A 20,676-nucleotide genomic window follows, 5' to 3' on the forward strand; every position below is an offset into this window, starting at 1 on the left:
CACTGGTTCTGCAGACAGTGCTTCATCTCATACTGGGACCAGTCTGGGTCTTCAGGAGACCCCTCCTGTCCCCAGTGTGGACAAAGACCCAGAACCAGACCTGGACTGCAGACAGCCAGTCAGAACAGCACTGTGAAAAGTGAGACTGAACATGTGTCTGCTGATGTCTTCATTTGTGAAACCAGGACCTGTTGTTTTCTCCAGTGTCAGTTGTTCTATCACACAGCACTGACATTTCAGATGATTCTAAAAAGCACAACATTAAAAAGCTTTTCTTTGCTGCTCTTTAGTTTTTCTGTAGCTGATGAAAATAATCAGCAGATTCTCAGATTCTCTGTCTTCAGTCTGACATTGTCTCTTCTCTTTCAGCAGATAGTGGTCTGCAGGAGGTTTTAGATCAACATAAGATCAGTCTGAGGAGCAGATGTGAACGTGTGACTGAAGGAAGTGATGGAACAGGAAGTGGAACCCTCCTCAAGAGGATCTACACTGAGCTCTACATCACAGAGGGACAGAGTGAAGAGGTTAATACCCAACATGAGGTGAGGCAGCTGGAGACAGCTTCCAAGATGAAGACCCTCCATGACGTTCCAATCAAGTGCCACGACATCTTTAAAGTCTTACCTGACCGACAGAGACCCATCAGAGTGGTTCTGACCAACGGCGTCGCTGGCATTGGAAAAACCTTCTCAGTGCAGAAGTTCAGTCTGGAATGGGCAGAGGGCTTGGAGAACCAAGATGTCAGTCTGCTGGTTCTGCTTTCGTTCAGGGAGCTGAACCTGATCAGAAAGCAGCAGTACAGTCTTCTCAGGCTGCTCCATGTTTTCCATCCAACATTACAGAAGGTCACAGCAGAGCAGCTGGCTGTCTGTAAAGTTGTGTTCATCTTGGACGGCCTGGATGAAAGCAGACTTTCACTGGATTTCACCAACAGGCAGGTTGTGTCTGATGTCACACAGACGTCATCAGTCAACCTGCTGCTGACAAACCTCATCCAGGGGAACCTGCTTCCCTCGGCTCTGGTCTGGATCACTTCCAGACCTGCAGCAGCCAATCAGATCCCTCCAACATGTGTTGACAGGGTAACAGAGGTACGAGGCTTCACTGACGCCCAGAAGGAGGAATACTTCAGGAGGAGATCCAGTGATGAAGAGCTGTCCAGCAGAACCATCTCACACATCAAGAAGTCCAGGAGCCTCCACATCATGTGTCAAGTCCCAGTCTTCTGCTGGATCACTGCTACAGTTCTGGAGCACATGTTGACTACAGAGCAGAGAGGAGAGCTGCCCCAGACCCTGACTGACCTGTTCTCACACTTCCTGCTGGTTCAGACAACGAGGAAGAAGCTCAAGTATGATGAGGGACATGAGACCAGTCCACAGGAGCTGATGGAGGCTGACAGGGAAGTTCTTCTGAAGCTGGGGAGGCTGGCGTTTGAACATCTGGAGAAAGGAAACATCATGTTCTACCAAGAAGACCTGGAGCAGTGTGGTCTGGATGTCACAGAGGCCTCGGTGTACTCAGGACTCTGTACTGAGATCTTCAAAAGAGAGAGTGTGATCTTCCAGAAAACAGTCTACTGCTTTGTTCATCTGAGCATTCAGGAGTTTCTGGCTGCAGTCTACATGTCCCACTGTTACACCAACAGGAACACAGAGGTCCTGGAGAACTTACTGGGGAAAAAACACAGTGATTCAGCCCTGGATGTCTTCCTGAGGGCAGGCATGGTGAAATCCCTCAGAAGTAAAAATGGTCACCTGGATCTGTTTGTTCGCTTCCTTCATGGCCTCTCTCTGGAGTCCAACCAGAGACTCTTAGGAGGTCTGCTGGGTCAGACAGAGAACAGTCCAGAAACCATCCAGAGAGCCATCAACAACCTGAAGGAAATGAACAGTGATAAAATCTCTCCTGACAGAAGCATCAACATCTTCCACTGTCTGATGGAGATGAAGGACCACTCAGTTCATCAGGAGATCCAAGAGTTCCTGAAGTCAGAGACCAGATCAAGGCAGAAACTCTCTGAGCTCCACTGCTCAGCTCTGGCCTACATGCTGCAGATGTCAGAGGAGGTTCTGGATGAGTTGGACGTGAACAAGTACAACACATCAGATCAGGGACGACTGAGACTGATCCCAGCTGTGAGGAACTGCAGAAAGGCTCGGTGAGTCCAGACATGATCAATATAATTATCCATCAGTAGTAGGGCTGCAACGATTCGTTAACGTTGTCGACAAAAATGGAAAATAGAAATAGTCGACAATGAATTCCATTGTCGACTATTGTCGCCAGACGTGTTTTTCCAACAGAGTGAGGCATCTCGCTTAATTACAATCTCTGCCGAGAGTCGCGGTTACGGCTACCAAAACTCCTAAAGTCTGGGAGCATTTCAGCCTGGACACGGCGGATACAAAGATTACTTGCAAGGTTTGCAAAGCAGAGCTTGTGTATCACGGCAGCACCTCGGTGATGCACGAACATTTAAAGAGAAAGCACGTCAATCATTTGAACGAAACAGAGTCTGACTCGGCTCGGTAATAATTAATTTATTCAATTTATTGGTTTTTGAATTAGGACATTTTTATTTACTTTTTGTATGAATCAGCAGCAAAACTTAATGAAAGATGCATTTTTCATTGAAGTACCCATCTTTCTTATGTTTATTATCATTTGCCACATAATTAAAGCAACTTCATGCAAAATTTAAGAAAAAATTAATAATTATCCGATTAGTCGACTAATCATTTCAATAGTCGGTGACTAGTATTAAAATAATAAGTAATAATAAGTATTAAAATAGTAGTTAGTTGCAGCCCTAATCAGTAGATTAGATCAGTAGTTGAGTCAAATTCAGATAAACACAGTTTTCATTTATTCTCATTATTCTCAGTTTTACTTTGAAACAATCAAAGGTCAGTTGTGTTTTTTTCTGGAGGTGTTGTAAATGCTGTGAGCACCAAAATGTAGATGTTTCAGTTGGTTGTGATTGTTGCTGTTAAGTTCATAAAAACACTTGTTTTGTTTATTTGTAATAATTGTTGGATGCTTCATTGATTTGTTAATGTTCTGTGTTGTTTTGAGTCTTTTTGGTTTAATTCAAACCTGATCAAACTAATTAAAGCAGCTCCACTGATCTTACACCTCAGTGTGTGTTTCCAGGTGTTTCCAGGTGTTGGGGAGGACACCTGCATATGAGAAAACAGTAGTATTAAACCTTTAGTGTCTCCAGCTGTGCAGTCTGATAAATGTCCTCAGGTGATGTCACCTGAGTCAGTGTGGGCGGAGTCTGAAGACACCAGACCTCTGTAGCCCCCCCTCATCTCTGCTGCATAACACACCTTAATCTAACAGCTGAGGGTTGGTGGTTGAGGTGCATTGTGGGTAATGTAGGCAGCAGGTTTTTCTGAGGAAGAAGAATGTGTGAATGAAAAAAGAAGATGTCTCTGGTTCAGCTTTGTTGAAACTGTCCATTGTGACAGTGTTACAGGAGAGCAGTGATGAATCTGTGGAGGTCTGTATTCAGGACTCATGAGGTTTCTATGACAACAGTCATCAGTGTTTGACAGTGAACAGTGAATGCAGTGAAGCTCTAATGAGCAGGTTCTAGCAGGTGTTTAGTAAAGTTTGTATAAGACCTGAATCATTGTCCAGAGATGACTGAAGTCATGATGAGCATGGAGGATGTTAGGGGACGCCCCCCCCCCTTTAAATATCAGGAGACAAAAACAGTGGGCTCCAATGAAAGCTTCTTTAAAAGTGGAGCTGAACAGCAGCCACTGTGGTAACAACAAACACTGATGGGATAATGGTTCATGATCAAACAGAATGTAACAGCTGCACAAGCAGAGAAAAGTCATCACATCAGTGAAATGACTCAACTGGTCAAAGCAGACCAAGAGTGGAGATGTAAACCCCTGAGTGTATTGACCTGATCAAGGCTGAGCTTTATTGATTGTTGATCTTTTCATGTTGAAGCGTGAACTTTTCAAGTGTCATGGTGGAGCTTTAAAGTCTTTCCATAGATTGTGTTAATGAGACAGAAAGTCCCAGGTGTTTTCTCTCTTGTTGCTGTAGAGGAGAGTCGTATCAGGAAATGTTCAGCTTCAGCCAAGAACACAGGTGTGAATCTATCAGAGCAGAATGGGAGGATTCAGTCTTCTTCTACACACCAGAGCTCAGTGTCATGTTTCTGTGAGGACCTTCTGTGAAAACCAGGCAGCAAACAGAGATTAGATTGAACTGTTGGCTGAGTTGAGCTCAGGAGAAATGTTCTGGAGTAGGGATGCCACGGTGTGGAAATGTTCCCACCAGACATTAAGACATGTGTGGGCTCAGTATCTGTAGATTAGACCTCAGTGTTTCCCACACACTGATTTATCAGTGACAGGCCGCCACCACATCAACAATGACACCACATATTGATTTTCTATTGGTTTACAGTTTCAAATGAGGAGAATCTTATTTCACTGTAGAGCTGCGCGCACACACACACACACACACACACACACTTCCAGGTTGTAACTGTAGAGTCCACTAAGTGTTGATCACGAGTGTTTTACTGAGGACAGTTTGTTCATGGATCAACGTGGGCGCTGCCACTGATTCACCACAATGAGCCAGATGTGTTTTATGCAGTGGTGTGTGTTGACTTCTACAGAGAGGCAGCAGAGCCAAGCAATCTGGAGTCAGTTTAAAAACAGTGGAGAATAAAACTGTTTTTCTGAACAAGATTCTGACTCTGGATCAAATCATATGATGGAAGCAGAAATGTAACATCATTTTCCCTCCTTCATCTGCACAACAAAGATTCCCATGAAACTCTGCAGGTCTGAGAGAGAGTGATGAGAATTATTGTTTCATGTCAAACACAATCAGATCAGATGAGCTGAGCCACAGATGTGAAGAGCAGATGTTCATCACATCATCATCTTTTCTCATCAGATGCATTTTAACTTCAGTGTCTTTTATTACAAACTGTCTGATTTTATTCTAACACATTTTATATTTTCTGTCATCACAGACTTTGTGGTTGTGGACTCTCAGAGACTCACTGTGAAGTCATGTCCTCAGCTCTGAAGTCCAACCCCTCCCATCTGAGACTCCTGGACCTGAGTAGAAACGACCTGAAAGATTCAGCAGTGAAACAGCTGTGTGCTGGACTGGAGAGTCCAAACTGTAGACTGGAGACTCTGAGGTCAGTTCACTGACTGGAGCTGTTGTAGTTTTATATTCAGTTCAAATCTGTGAAGTTCCAGTTTTTCATTGGTTGGTTCATTTTCAGGATTTCTGTGTGAGGATTTAAAAAATCAGCCAGTGAAGAGAAAGAAGGAAGATGAGACCAGGAGCAGAGTGGTGATGGGGAGGGTCAGGAGAATCCCCGGGGACCGTTTGGGGGCCGGGGCCGGACTGATTATTGTGTAGACTAATAATATTGTGTTATATAAAAGTGGTCTACCTCACTGCACCATCCTGCAGCCTGAACTGAACCTCGCAGCCTCTTGTCTCTCCCAGCACGTCAGACACTACCAAGTCTATATTTGCAGTAGGGGGGTGAATGAGCGGCCCCTCCTCAGGTGGTCCAACCCCCATGTGCCTTGAACTGTGATTGGTCAGCTGCTGACCAATAAGAGCTGTGAAGTGGGGCTGGTACAGAGTCATCAGAGACTTGTTGGTGTTATCAGGGAACGTGTGTGTTCACTGTTCACATTGGTTTGAAGCAGCAGCAGAAAGAGAAGGAGAAAGGTGGAGCAGAGAAGAATGAAGAAGAACAAATACTGGAGGAGGAAGCAGAGAAATGTTCCACAATCACAGAGAGGGGCGTTGTAGCTAGCTGCTAGCTCAGCTCATAGTAAATGTGGCTAGTATAGCTAGCTGCTAGTTGTTGGGCAGCAGCCCTGTGCTTGTGTTAGCTGCTGTTTGTCTTTGTGTGTTATTAACAGCTGGGACTGGTGATCTCCAGGTAAAATGAAGGGTCCCACTCGGCCCCTGGATGAGAGCAGTCACAGTGTTTGTGATTCAGAGCAGCAGAGAATTGACAGAGTTTGATGTTAAAATCAGAAAGTTGATGAGAATCAAACTGCAACAGTCTCACAGATCTTCTGCTGCTGCTGCTGATCTGAACACCAGCAAAGCTGCAGCTCTCTGCAACCAACAAATATTGCAGCTGTTGTTGTGTGTTGATGTCAGCACTGCAGCATCATGGGAAGCCACAGACCTTCAGACTGCAACACAAACCAGATCAAAGCAGGGCCAGTGGCTGAGGCGGGAAAGTGGAGACAAGAGGAAACTCAGCTGGGACATGGAGGTAGGAAGGATTAGATTGATGCTGGGAGCAATTTATGAGCAGCTCCCACCTCCCCAACATCATAGTGAATAAACAGCTGAGGAGCCAACATGTCCTCTATGTTCAGGTGGAGCTTCATGTGGCTCCTTCTATCAGGGGCTAAAACAAGCCTGTCTCCAGGCCCACACACCTGGAGACATCAGCAGGTGCTGAGGTGTCTCCCAGCAGCCACTGAGAGTCAGAGCTCAGAGGTGAACTCACTGGAGGCAGAAGGAGACAAGATGGATTTGATTTGTTGGTGAGGGTGAAGGACTCAGGAAGCAGCTTTGAACAGGCGTGATGCAGCTGAAGGCAGGGAGGGACTGGCCAATCAGAGGAGATCCAGGAAAACAGCTCCTAGTTCCTCAGGAGACAGCTGCCACTGATCTGAGAGCAGATGTTGTGTTGTGGTCAGAAACACAGCAGCTTGTGTATGTTGTGGAGCTGACAGTACCATGGGAGGACGCAGGAGAAACGGCCTCTGAGAGGAAACAGCTCAGATACACAGAGCTGGCAGCAGAGGCAGAGGAGCCTGCTCTGAAAGCTGAGCTCCAGGGGAGGTTGGCTGTAGGGGTTTTGTTGGCAGATCAGTCTGGTCCCTGTTACCTGAACTGAGCTGCTCTCACTTCTGTTCTCTTCAAGTCCACGTTGTGCTTCTCTGAACCTGTGCACTGTGAACTCAAAGCGCTCCAGGTGTCCTTCATGTCATATCTAGTTGATTGTGTGAGAACACAACAAAAGTTCAGACTTGATCTTGAAGAATGGAGCTTCTTCTAATCACATGAATAACACAAGTGGTCATGTGACTGTGGTTCAGGAGCAGTTACCAGAGCAGACTGACACTGACACTCAGAGAAACTCTGTTCATCAACTATCAGACCTAAACCGTGGACATTGTGCTGAGCTGAAGGGTTGTAGGACTGTGAGCACAGGTTTGATCTCTGCTCTGTGACCTTCATTAACCCCGTCCTCACTCAGTCTGCTCCTCACTGGGGGGTTGATGTGAAAATCAGATGAATTCTACTTCCTCATTCAGTGAAGATCAGCTGAATAAATCTGTGGTGTTTTCCAGCAGGAGGCTCTGAATGTTACCTGAAGGTGAACTGGTTGTTGCTGCAGGTCACAGAATCTGACGGCTCACAGAATGGGCTGTAACACCGGTGGTAGACTGAGGCCGAGCACTCGTCCTCCTCAAGTTCTCAACAGTGACACAAGTTCTTCTTTAAAGATGTGGACACAGAGAAATATTTTCCCTCCTCCTGTAAATGTGACATTGTGCAGTTGTTTGGTGACTTTGGAACATTGAAGCTGCTCCACCATGTTTGTTCTGAACAGTGTGACTGAGTTCTCACTGTTTGTTCACGTCCTCAGTGTTTTGTTTCTGTGCTGATGTCTGTAGTGTCAGAGAGGGAACAGACTAAACAGACGTGAATCCTCTGATTCTCCTCTGATCACAGACTGAACTGAGGTCAGCAGCAGCTGATCAACCTGTGTTCACATCAACAGCTGTATGAATGTTGTGCTGACATTTGGATGATGTGTGTAGAAGGCTGACATGATGAAGATCCACAATAACAGAAGGACAAAGTCACTCTACTCATTTTAGACAAAGATCATTGATCAGGACAAATCTGATTGATTATCAATCATTGATCTACATCTTTGATTCTTTATACAGACTGTGGTTCTGCAGTATGTCAGAGATCAGCTGTTCTTCTCTGGGCTCAGCTCTGAAGTCCAACCCCTCCCATCTGAGAGAACTGGACCTGAGCTACAACCAGAACCTGCAGGATCCAGGAGTGAAGGGTCTGTGTGGTTTTCTGCAGAGTCCAGACTGTAGACTGGAGACTCTGAGGTCAGACTCCATGTTTTCTTTCTGTGCTGAGATGAATGTGATGTGAAAGTTGTGTTGACACTGAGCTGCAGACATGAGGCTGATATTATACTGATCCACACTGAGGATCTTCATGGTAAAGTCTGTTTTCTTCTTCTCTGCTTTTAGTCCAGTGACTGTTTCTCTTCAACTTTCACCTCATGTCTTTTTAAAACACCAACAGAAACACATTGAATCTGTCAGACAATAACTGATCTATAATCAATAGCTGATGGTCCCAACACTTTTATAAGGCTCTGTGATGTTCGTACTGACTCCAATATTCAAAGCCAAGTTGCCATAGCAACAGGTTGTTTCATCACTTTAAATCCTGTAGGTTTGACTGTGTTAAATATTTGAGCTCAGTCACCAGGTGTCTGTGTCTCTGCCGTTCCATCAACTAGTGAATTTAATATATATTTCTATACATTTGTTCTCATGTCTCCAAACTTCAGCCTGACATGTTTGTTGTCTTTGAAAACTTGAGGATCTTTAGTAGAATCTGCACAACATGAGTTTGTATAGATGGAGCCACAGGTGGAGCTGGCAGAGTTGAAGAGGTGGAGTCACTACGTCTTTATTGAAGCAGCAGCATGTTGTCATGAATATTAATGAGAGCTGTTTTTACTTTGTCTGTTTGACTCTTTGTGGTTTCAAGCAGGAACTTTGTCTCCCAAACTCACATCTTTAATTCTTTATTCAGATTGAGGGGCTGCAGTTTGTCAGAGATCAGCTGTTCTTCTCTGGGCTCAGCTCTGAAGTCCAACCCCTCCCATCTGAGAGAACTGAACCTGAGTGTAAACCAGAACCTGAAGGATCCAGGAGTGAAGGGTCTGTGTGGTTTTCTGCAGAGTCCAGACTGTAGACTGAAGACTCTGAGGTCAGTTCACTGTTGTAGATCTTATATCTTGAATCCACAGCTAATGAAGCTTCACACACAAGTTGAATCCATTGACTGTGAATGAATGAATGACATTGTAAATAGTTGTTGTCTCATGTTTCCAGTTGTTCTTCTCTCAGACTGAGAATGATTCTTCAGTTTCAGCTCATTTCACTCACTTGTCATGAATAATGTCTGTTCACTTCAGTTCAACCTTCACAGCTCACACACTCGTATTTCTCTCAGTCAGAGGACTCATGTTTTCTAAATCCACTGGAGAAAATGTCTAGTGTTAGTCGTTCAAGTCAATTCATTTTTATCACAACAACATACACAAGATCCTCACAACTAATATTTGTCCAAAGAAAGTGAAGAAACAATCTTCTTTTTTTCAGTAGATTTCAGTGAAGTGTCAGGACTAATGTCTGTTTGATCAAACTGTGTGTGTGTGTTTTCATCTGTAACACAACACACACAACTGTTGTGTTGACAATGTTGTGTTGTACTGACATGATGAAGATCCACAATAACAGAAGGACAAAGTCACTCTACTCATTTTAGACAAAGATCATTGATCAGGACAAATCTGATTGATTATCAATCATTGATCTACATCTTTGATTCTTTATTCAGATTGGAGAACTGCAGGTTGTCAGAGATCAGCTGTTCTTCTCTGGTCTCAGCTCTGAAGTCCAACCCCTCCCATCTGAAAGAACTGGACCTGAGTCTCAACAACCTGCAGGATTCAGCCCTGAAGGATCTCCGTGGTCTCGTGGAGAGTCCAGACTGTAGACTGGAGATTCTGAGGTCAGTAGAGGGGCGGAGTCAGTCCATGCTGCTCTCAGCAGTATTGTACTAAACACAGTTAGTATCAGAGCAAAGATCCAGTGTTTCCTGTGAACCTCCAACCTCCTCAGTGGCTGCTTTCCTCAGTGAAGCTGTGAGAGGAGAACGGGGACAGGCTTCAGGGTTGGACAGAAAGACAGAGAGAGAGACAACAGTCAGCCAATCAGAGCAGCCAGAAGCTTGTTGTGATCATGTGTGTGAGTTGATGTGAAGACGACTGTTGTTGTTGTGTTGATGTGTACAGGAAATGAAGCTGATTCCAGCTGACAGCCTCACAGATGGACAGAGACAGTGTCCTCATTCATCAAAGTGTCCAATCTGATCTGAGACTGTTTGTTCTCTGGTTTCAACACTAAACAGCTGATCAGTTTCATCTGTGTCACAGCTCTGAGATCAGTGTGATGGAGCCTGACAGTCCCTGGCTCTTAGTGACAGCCTCCATGTTCAGTCAGGTGATGTTTCAGAAGCAGCTCACATGTTGATCAACACACAGAGACTCTGTGTTTAAAGTGACATCAGCTGACAGGTAACAGGAGTGAACCCATCACTGACCTGTTGCTGACTCAGCACTTTGTTTCCACTGTGGACTGAGTGAAATGTGCAGAGTGAACAGACTTGATGCTGAACGTCTCTGCAGGTCTGTGAGCTTCCAGCTCAGTGTGTTCACTCCAACACGTTAACATGAGAGCTGAGAGGAAGCAGCTGCTGCACATCTGGTCTGAACAGGACTGAAGTCCCTGCTGCATCACTGACTGATGAAGTGAGTCTCTGTAAACACTGATTCATCTCCTCTGCTTTCTTCTTCTCTACACAGATGGAAGTCTCTCTACGGGTGAGAGTGGAGAGGAGAGCTTGATCCAGCAGTGACTGACAGAGGAACCAGAAGAAGTGGAGATGACTCTCAGTGCTGCAGTCTGAACTGATCTGAGAACAGCTCCACTGTCACACACAGAGTCCAGTCCACCATCATCCCTGTGTGTTCCTCTGGATCTGACAGAGCATCATCAGTGTCTCTGGACTTAAAGCTCATCAAGTTCAGCTCTGAACAGTTTCCTTGTTGAGCTTCACAAAGAGGGAATTTCACAGTAAAATGACTTGAACGCTGAAGATTAGTTTGACTCAGACGTTGAAGCCTCATGAACTACAGTTGAACTTTTTTTTACTTTAGTAGAAGTTAAAATGTTTTAAGATAAAAATAAAAGGTAAGTTAAAGTTAAAATCTACTCATTATGTTACTGTTACATTTTCATAGTATTGTATTTTATTGCACATTTACTGCTTCTCTTAAGCCTGTTGAGATATGAGGTTTTTCGCCATATCTCCCAGCCTTTTATATGAGCATGTCTATATATCTTAATGATAATTAATTCATCATAAATTAACAGTACTTTAAATCCTTCTGTGTGGTAAATAATGTTTTCATATTTACTTCCTGTTCTTTATAACCTTATATTTGACTGGTGTTTAGTTCTGCTGTTTGTAGCAGAATAATAATTCAGTGTGTTGGGGCACAGGTAGGAGCAATTTGGTTGTTGGCTTATCATATTAATGATTATCAGTGATAATCACCAATATATATATAAATGTTTACTACAAGTAGTAACCTCGGGGCACCACCCTGTCACCAGGGACCAATGACCAAATTGATGGCTCAGAATACAGTCTCAGAAGGTTGGTTGAAGGGTAAATTCGAGCACTGACTGTTGTGAATCCAGCTGTTATCACAAATATAGTCACAATAATCACAGACAACGACGAGTTAAATTATAACAGGATTTATTAATAAGAGTAATAATTATTCAAAATAACATCACTTAATATTAAACCGATTATAATTCAACTATAACTAAAACAAACATTGGTTACTCACTAGATGACACTGATTGTGTCTCTGCCCAGACATCAGCCTCTGACTGTGAGCTGCTCCGGTCCTCCGGAGTCAGAACAGAAAGTCTCTGGGTCTCCACAGCTCGGTCCTCGGCTGGGAGCTCGGCGGCTCGTGTCTCGCTCTCCTGACGGTGACAGTGATGAGTTCCTCGGCGGCAGCGGGAAGATCACAGATGAGGGACGGTGAACTTTGTTTGTCTTTAACAAAGTCGGCGCTCGTCCTCACAGGACGTGAAATCAGCTGATTGCACAGCGATCTACGTCGGATCCGAAAGAAGAGAAACACAGCATCTGTGCGCTCGGCCTGCGGGTTGGAGACTGTGACCTGGGCTTGAAGAACTTGTGGAAAAAGGTCAGATGTTGCAGATTGCTCCCTTTCAGCAGCCGAGTCACGGAGAGAGCTGGAGGAGCTCTCTACTGTACCTGGTGCCCGGGAATGAAGCGCAGGAGGAGGGTTATCACCTGAGTGACGTCACCGGGGACCCCTGCTGGGGATGCCTGGCCGCGGCCAATGCCCTTGCGGAGTTTTCTTTCAAACTCCGATTTTACACCTAGGTGTGAATTGTGGGGGTGGTTTTGGCTCCATAGCCTGGAGGGAAATGTAGTCCACTCCTTTGCTCTCCCCACGAGGCATGGCTCGAGTCAGGCTTCAGGAGAAGCACGCGGGCCTCTCTATTGTTCCCTTCAGGATGCATGGTTTGACACTCAGGCCTTGGAGTGGCTTGTAGGCCTCTCCATTGTTCTTCTCAGAACTCATGGCTTGCGATCCCAACAGTGTGTTTGAGGGGATCTCGAAAGCAGGAAATCCAACCCTTCTGAATCAGATCTACACAGAGCTCTTCATCACAGAGGGAGGGGCTGGAGAGGTCAATGATGAACATGAGGTCAGATGGATTGAAACTGCATCCAGGAAACCAGCCAGACCAGAAACAACCATCAGACTAGAAGACATCTTTAAAGCCTCACCTGGAAGAGATGGACCAATCAGAAGAGTGATGACAAAGGGAGTGGCTGGCATTGGGAAAACAGTCTTAACACAGAAGTTCACTCTGGACTGGGCTGAAGACAAAGCCAACCAGGACATACAGTTCACATTTCCCTTCACCTTCAGAGAGCTGAATGTGCTGAAAGAGAAAAGGTTCAGCTTGGTGGAACTTGTTCATCATTTCTTCACTCAAACCAAAGAAGCAGGAATCTGCAGGTTTGAACGGTTCCAGGTTGTGTTCATCTTTGACGGTCTGGATGAGTGTCGACCTCCTCTGGACTTCCACAACACTGAGATCCTGACTGATGTGACAGAGTCCACCTCAGTGCACGTGCTGCTGACAAACCTCATCAGGGGGAAACTGCTTCCCTCTGCTCGCCTCTGGATAACCACACGACCTGCAGCAGCCAATCAGATCCCTCCTGAGTGTGTTGACATGGTGACAGAGGTCAGAGGGTTCACTGACCCACAGAAGGAGGAGTACTTCAGGAAGAGGTTCAGAGATGAGGAGCAGGCCAGCAGGATCATCTCCCACATCAAGATGTCACAAAGCCTCCACATCATGTGCCACATCCCAGTCTTCTGCTGGATCACTGCTACAGTTCTGGAGGATGTGTTGAAGACCAGAGAGGGAGGAGAGCTGCCCAAGACCCTGACTGAGATGTACATCCACTTCCTGGTGGTTCAGTCCAAACTGAAGAAGGTCAAGTATGATGGAGGAGCTGAGACAGATTCACACTGGAGTCCAGAGACCAGGAAGATGATCGAATCTCTGGGAAAACTGGCTTTTGAGCAGCTGCAGAAAGGAAACCTGATCTTCTATGAATCAGACCTGACAGAGTGTGGCATCGATATCAGAGCAGCCTCAGTGTATTCAGGAGTGTTCACACAGGTCTTTAAAGAGGAGAGTGGGCTGTACCAGGACAAGGTGTTCTGCTTCATCCATCTGAGTGTTCAGGAGTTTCTGGCTGCTCTTCATGTTCATCTGACCTTCATCAACTCTGGAGTCAATCTGATGTCAGGGAAGAAATCAACCTTAATGAAGTCTGAAAGACGAAAAGTCCAATCTACAGAGAGAAACTTCTACCCAAGAGCTGTGGACAAGGTCTTACAGAGTCCAAATGGACACCTGGACTTGTTCCTCCGCTTCCTTCTGGGTCTTTCACTGCAGACCAATCAGACTCTCCTACGAGGTCTGATGACACAGACAGGAAGTGGCTCACAGACCAATCAGAAAACAGTCCAGTACATCAAGAAGAAGATCGGTGAGAATCTGTCTGCAGAGAAAAGCATCAACCTGTTCCACTGTCTGAATGAACTGAATGACTGTTCTCTAGTGGAGCAGATCCAACAGTCCCTGAGATCAGGACGTATCTCCACAGATAAACTGTCTCCTGCTCAGTGGTCAGCTCTGGTCTTCATCTTACTGTCATCAGAAGAAGGTCTGGACGTGTTTGACCTGAAGAAATACTCTGCTTCAGAGGAGGCTCTTCTGAGGCTGCTGCCAGTGGTCAAAGCCTCTAACAAAGCTGTGTAAGTGTAGAGATAGTTGGATTTATTCATCTTTATGTAAAGATACTTCTGTTTGTTCAACAGCAAAGGAAATAAATTCCTCTCTTCTTTAATTCCTTGTTATCATCTCTTCAGACTGAGTCACTGTAACCTCTCAGATAGAAGCTGTGAAGCTCTGTCCTCAGTCCTCAGCTCCCAGTCCTCTAGTCTTAGAGATCTGGACCTGAGTAACAACAACCTGCAGGATTCAGGAGTGAAGCTGCTGTCTGTTGGACTGGAGAGTCCACACTGTAGACTGGAAACTCTCAGGTCTGAATTCATCAACTTGTTTATCCGATGATTGTTTAACAGACCACCAAGTGTTGACAGAGGATTCCTGTGTGTGGTTTTCTGTGTCTGCAGTCTGTCAGGTTGTCTGATCACAGAGGAAGGCTGTGCTTCTCTGGCCTCAGCTCTGAGATCCAACCCCTCCCATCTGAGAGAGCTGGACCTGAGCTACAATCATCCAGGAGGCTCAGCAGTGAAGCAGCTGTCTGCTGGACTGGAGCATCAAGACTGGAGACGGGACTCTCTCAGGTATGGACAGACACTGTTTAATAGAGGAGAAAAGCTGGAAACATTTCCTCTGTCACAGCTGATGATAGATTTGTTTCTTTGCTTTAGCAGAACAATCCCAGAGACTTTTGTTATGTTAACCGATGAGGAACTAGGGGATGAGGGGAAGTAACATAATAAAAAGTTTCATAAAGGGAGGGGCCACACCTGAGAAGGAGAGAGAGCAACAACACAAGACCACACCAGACCACAACATTAGGGTCGTAACACTGTAGAGACCTGTTCAGTGTTAATGCACTAATAACAACTGAGCAACAATAATAAAACCAACAGCTCAGAGACATGAATCTCCCAGTGTCTGCAAACAGGGAGGAAATGAAATAGAATTCACTCAGGTCACACCATCATGTCTCTTTCTTCTAAAACATTGATGATCAATAATCACCTGAACCTCTCTGAGATCCTGATCTTGTGATTATGAGATCTGTTGTATTTAGGTTACCGTAAATACAGATGTAATAACTATACAGAGGCTTCCAGCTGTCCAGCTGAAAACCACAAGAGTGTCCTCCTATAACGAATGAGCCCATAGGTCGTCTGTCAGCAGGTTATTATAACTCATAGTTGGGTTTTGTTGCTAGGCAACATCGAGTGGTATTAATAATCATGACAGGAGCAAAAGGAAAAGCACGTTGATGTAGTTTATTGAGCGACAAAGTCAAAGTCAGGAGGAGGTTGGAGTGGATGGATGGGTCAACAAAACACAGGAATATCACACAGGAAAGCTGTGTTCGATTCCTATGTGGAAGTAGCAGTTTATGTTGTTTCTATTATCCATGACTGTTCTTTGTTATTATTGTAACCATGACAACAAAGATCAGCTAACGCTGAGAAAGTACTTATTTGAACCCAAATCAGTTCCACTTCCCAAATCAAATCACTTGATGTTTTGCTCAAGGGGGAGGGGAAATAGGAGCGCAACATAAAAGTTGAACGAGGTGGGACAAGGGACCTAGAGGTGGGACAGAAGAAGCTCCTCACAGACAAAGAGCACTCACTCTCACACAAAAAATCAGTCACAGTCACACCACAGTCATACGAGAGAGGAAACTGGACTGACCTTTATTATAGTAACCATGGCAACGGAGGTAGGGACAGCTGCCGCTGCAGGAGCACTATTTCAGGAGACACTCCTATGGGTAGCATCAGAGGGTGGTTGTTGTTCAGGTTGGAGGACTGGTTAAAAAAACCTCATTGTTGTGAACAGAATAATTAGTGTTTTTGAGTGAATGTTTTGAACATGAAACAGCTGTTTTCAGTCTCTGTGTCTTGCTGCCCAAACAAATCTGACACCAGATCAGATGAAGACACAAAGTGGCTCCTTAATGAAAACTGTACAGCAGCTGTAGTTTCACTAGTCTTCCTCTCTGAGCCTCTTCCTCTTTGCTCTACAGTTTCTCTGACTTCCTCTGGACTTTAAGTCAAATCAAAATGTGGCGACAGAAGCTCGTATGGTTCCTGCTGCTGTGTGACAGCTGATGAATAAACAGAACATCAGGTCTGATGTTTCTGCAAAACTGTTCAGTGACCTGTGAACATCATCTGTCAGATTTATTCATCTAACATGTCACAGACTGAGACACTGTGGAGCAAAGTGACACACATGAAGCTCATTTTAGTGAGGACTGTGTGTGTGTGTGTGTGTGTGTGTGTGTGTGTGTGTGTGTGTGAGGCTCAGACGTTGTCCTGTAAGAAGAGGAAGTCTAGTGAAGCTACAGCTCTTTTATAATTTTCATGAAGGAGCCTCTTTGTGTCTTCTTCTTATTTGCTGTGACATTAGTTTGTGCAGCTTCAGAGTCACAGAAGTGTCTCACACCACAACTGAGATCAAATGGAGAAAACAAATGATGAAATCTTTTCTCCATGTCTCCTCCCTGCTCTGTGTAATTACAAGATAAAGACTCCACTTCCTGTTTCTCTGTGGATGTCCATCCATACATACAAGCCTCCATTTGAACACAATCATGAAACAATGTGTGTGTGAGAGCCATGTAATGTCCATGTCTGCATGTTGAGAGAAGCTGCTGGTCTGACCCCCCTCCTCCTTTCAGGGTGGAGCCTGCTGGAGTCCGGTGGTTGAGACCAGGTCTGAGGAAGTGTAAGTGTGTTTTTCATTCACTCATGAAAACAAAGCAGCACATTCAACCATCTTCAAACTGTCACATCACTGATGTCATGAGTCATGATCAGACTGTCAATAACTGATCAGATGATAGATCAATAACTGCAGATGTGTCTCCTTCTCTCCATCAGATTCCTGTGAACTCACACTCGACACAAACACAGTGAACAGAAAGCTCCAACTGTCTGACGACAACAGGAAGGTGACTCATGTGGAGGAGCATCAGTCGTATCCTGATCATCCAGACAGATTTGACCACTGGGCTCAGCTGCTGTGTGGAACTGGTCTGACTGGTCGCTGTTACTGGGAGGTGGAGTGGAGTGGAAGGGTTTATATATCAGTCAGTTACAGAGGAATCAGAAGGAGAGGAAACAGTACGGACTGTGTGTTTGGAGGGAACCATCAGTCCTGGAGTCTGAACTGCTGTGATGGCTTTTACTATGTTTGGCACAATAACATAAGAACAGATATCTCCTCCTCCTCCCCCTCCCCTCCCCCCTCAGTGTCTCACAGAGTAGCAGTGTATGTGGACTGTCCTGCTGGCTCTCTGTCCTTCTACAGAGTCTCCTCTGACTCACTGATCCACCTCCACACCTTCAACACCACCTTCGCTCAGCCTCTGTATCCTGGGTTTGGACTCTGGTGGTCTGGTTCCTCAGTGTCTCTGTGCTGAGTGTAGCAGAGAGATATTGTGAAGCAGCCGACCAGCAGCCACCACTTCCCCGGCCAGGCCCATGCATCCAGCCAATCAGGAGGGACCTAGAGGTACACTGTCATACAAGAGAGAAAACAATGTCCCAGGTGAAGGTGTTCCAAGTACCTCTGGGTCACAAGTGAGGGTAGGATGAAGTGGGAGATCAACAGGCGGATCAGTGCAGCGTCAGCAGTGATGCGGACCTTGTACCAGACCATTGTGTGAAGAGGGAACTGAGCCAGAAGGCAAAGCTCTTAAATCACCAGTCAATCTTCATTCCAACCTTCACCTATGGCCATGAGCTTTGGGTAGTGACTAAAAGAATGACATTGTGGATATAAGCCTTATATTAGCCTTAGAGATAAGGTGAGGAGCTCTGACATCCGCAGGGAGCTCTGAATAGAGCCACTGTTCCTTCATGTCAAAAGGAGCCAGCTGAGGTGGTTTGGGCATCTGGTAAGGATGCCTCCTTCCCATGCTTTCCAGCTTTCCAGCTTCTCCTGGATCCCACAGGAGGAAATGCAAAGCGTTACTGGGGAGAGAGATGCCTGGAATTCTCTGTTTAACCTGCTGCCACTGCGAGCCCAACCCCGGATAAGTGAAAGAAAATCAAGAAATTCTAGTGCACTTTAACAGCAACCAAACAGAAATGACACTTTGTCAATAACTGGCAATAATACCCATTTTCCCTTTAAAATAAAGAAAAATACAAAATCACTGATGATGTAAATTAGGTCATTATAAGTCAATCAACAGTATATCCAGTGAAACAAATTAGACTATACCACTGGTTGTTTTTAAACGTTTGTGTAGTCAAACTACAACTGAACATCTTTTCTGTGATCAGTTTCTGATCTTTATCTGACTCTTTACTCCTAAAAGGAACAGAAAGACCAGTTTTCTTACCAAACCTTGACCCTGAAGTAACATCAGTAGGTGAGCTCTGCCTAACTACAACTTTAAGAAATAGTAACTGGTATATATGCTCATTGTTTAAAGAGATATTACTAGCACCCCTAGTGTTGTATCCTACTGGTCTAGATTTGTTGATAACATGAACTGGAAAAATGTCTGGACTTTTCCTTACAAATATCTTCTTACCAATAAGGCAAGGGAAGTTTCTTTTAGGATTATACACAGATATTTTCCTGTGAATTATTATCTTGAATTTAAAAAAGAAAACCAATGCTCATTGTGTGAAATGTACCCAGAAACAATGCTACACCTGTTCTGGCATACATATACTATCAAATTCTGGAAAGATTTTTCCCGATTTATTGTTGACAACACTGATGTTGACTTTTCTCTTCACTTGGAAAATGTACTGTTTGGTGTTTTTAACAACAATAATTATAAATTTAAAGAATTATATCATCAGCGTTGCCAGACCCATTTTCCTGGGGCACGTGCCCCAGTATAGCTCTGCTGTGCCCCAGTAAAATTTCCTTATCACATTTCAGAAACAGTAATGTCTTTGGCACTGCAGAATAACCATATACGACAGATGCGTCGGTCGAGGCAGACGGCCGCCCACCCTGAGCCCGGTTCTGTTGGAGGTTTCTTCCTGTTAAAAGGGACTTTTTCCTCCCCCCTGTCGCCAAGCGCTTGCTCTTTGTGGGAACTGTTGGGTTTTTCTCTGTAACAAAGTAAGCTCTTGACCTTACCCTGTAAAGTGCCTTGAGATAATGTATATTAGGATTTGGCGCTACACAAATAAAATTGAATTGAATTGAATGCATCCAAATCGCACCCATTCGTCTCTATTAAATTGCTGGCAGAATACTCATCACACAACTGACATAAGTATATCATGTGAAACCACACGATTTGAGCTTCCCAACAGTTGCTACCCACTAGTGGCCGTGATAAATGGTTTGTGATAAAATTAAATTTAATCATATTCTGCATACAGCTATGCGTCCATCTCCACACCAATGTAGCTTACATGATGTAGTAATTTCAGTACATGATATATTTTTACAAATTATTGCTAAGACATACAGTAGGCTATTCCACTATCATGATATTTATGTTTCCAGATTCCAGACAATCCAAAAAAGTTTCATTCCCTCTCTGCCCCTTTCCTGTCACTCTCTACTGTTCTGTCATATAAAGGCAAAAATGCCCAAAAGAATATCTTAGAAAAATAAGAAAGCTGCAAAAACTGTGGATTTGTGCTCATTGTTCAATATTTTTTATGTAGGTCTCTCCCCCTGGCTCTATTATTGTTGTTTTCTATTTATTAATGAGGATGTATTAATTAATACTGTTTTTGTAATTGTCTGTGTCTGTATTAATGTTTACTCTGTTGTGACACGATGCCCAATAAAGATGTTGACAGAAACAAAGACTCCTTCCTCCTCCTCCTGTTTCCAGGTTGAAGTTTAGTCTCATTTTGAACCAACATTGTGATGCAGATTATTTTCTCCTCTGAAGGTAATGTGAGCAGTTTTTAACCTTCCTCTTGTGTTAGCTTTCTGCTACTATCTCTTATGTTAACGGGTCGGTTTTGACCCGTGTCTTAAATCAGCCATAAAATACCCTAAAAACAATTATTGATCATCCAATTTGTTTCTTACCTCTTGGTTACCTTGTTAGGCTTCCTTATCCATGAAAAGATTGGTTTTAATATTTTTGTTGTGGCCCCCTGGGCCTTTCTTTTGACAGCATACCCTTCATTCTCAATATAAAAAAATTGTCAAATGAACCTCAAGAGAATAATATAAATAAATAGATAAAAGGTTGTTATGTTACCTGACTATTACTGGGAGTATTAGAACACATCTCTTAAATTGTTTTATTTTTTATTTTAATATTATTAACTATAGTAACATCTATGGTGTTACAGGTCAATTTCGACCCATATATATATTTACTTCAAGAAAAAGGCAAAAAACAAATCTTTTTTTTTCAAAATTAGAACTTTAATACAACTACAAAATG

General features: G+C 44.2%; 2 protein-coding genes across 2 annotated transcripts in view; both read left to right on the plus strand.

Moving 5' to 3' along the window:
* Positions 1–20,676, plus strand: part of LOC139609597 (NLR family CARD domain-containing protein 3-like) — a 267,945-nt gene that overhangs the window by 130,538 nt on the left and 116,731 nt on the right. Inside the window, exon 8 of the mRNA XM_071464400.1 lies at positions 7,998–8,174. Within this exon, the coding sequence (XP_071320501.1) occupies positions 7,998–8,174 (177 nt within the window). The remainder of the gene's footprint in view (positions 1–7,997; positions 8,175–20,676) is intronic.
* LOC139609630 (protein NLRC3-like) lies at positions 10,751–20,074 on the plus strand. The gene is made up of 5 exons (XM_071464499.1): positions 10,751–14,323; positions 14,438–14,611; positions 14,705–14,878; positions 16,969–17,015; positions 17,171–20,074. Exons 1-5 carry the CDS (start codon positions 12,561–12,563, stop codon positions 17,710–17,712), a joined length of 2,700 nt encoding a protein of 899 aa, XP_071320600.1. The 5' UTR covers positions 10,751–12,560; the 3' UTR covers positions 17,713–20,074.

This window comes from Trachinotus anak, unplaced genomic scaffold, assembly GCF_046630095.1.
Source record: "Trachinotus anak isolate AG129_WGS33_773 ecotype Australia unplaced genomic scaffold, CSIRO_AGI_Tana_v1 ptg000026l, whole genome shotgun sequence".
NCBI classification, from domain to species: Eukaryota; Metazoa; Chordata; class Actinopteri; order Carangiformes; family Carangidae; genus Trachinotus; species Trachinotus anak.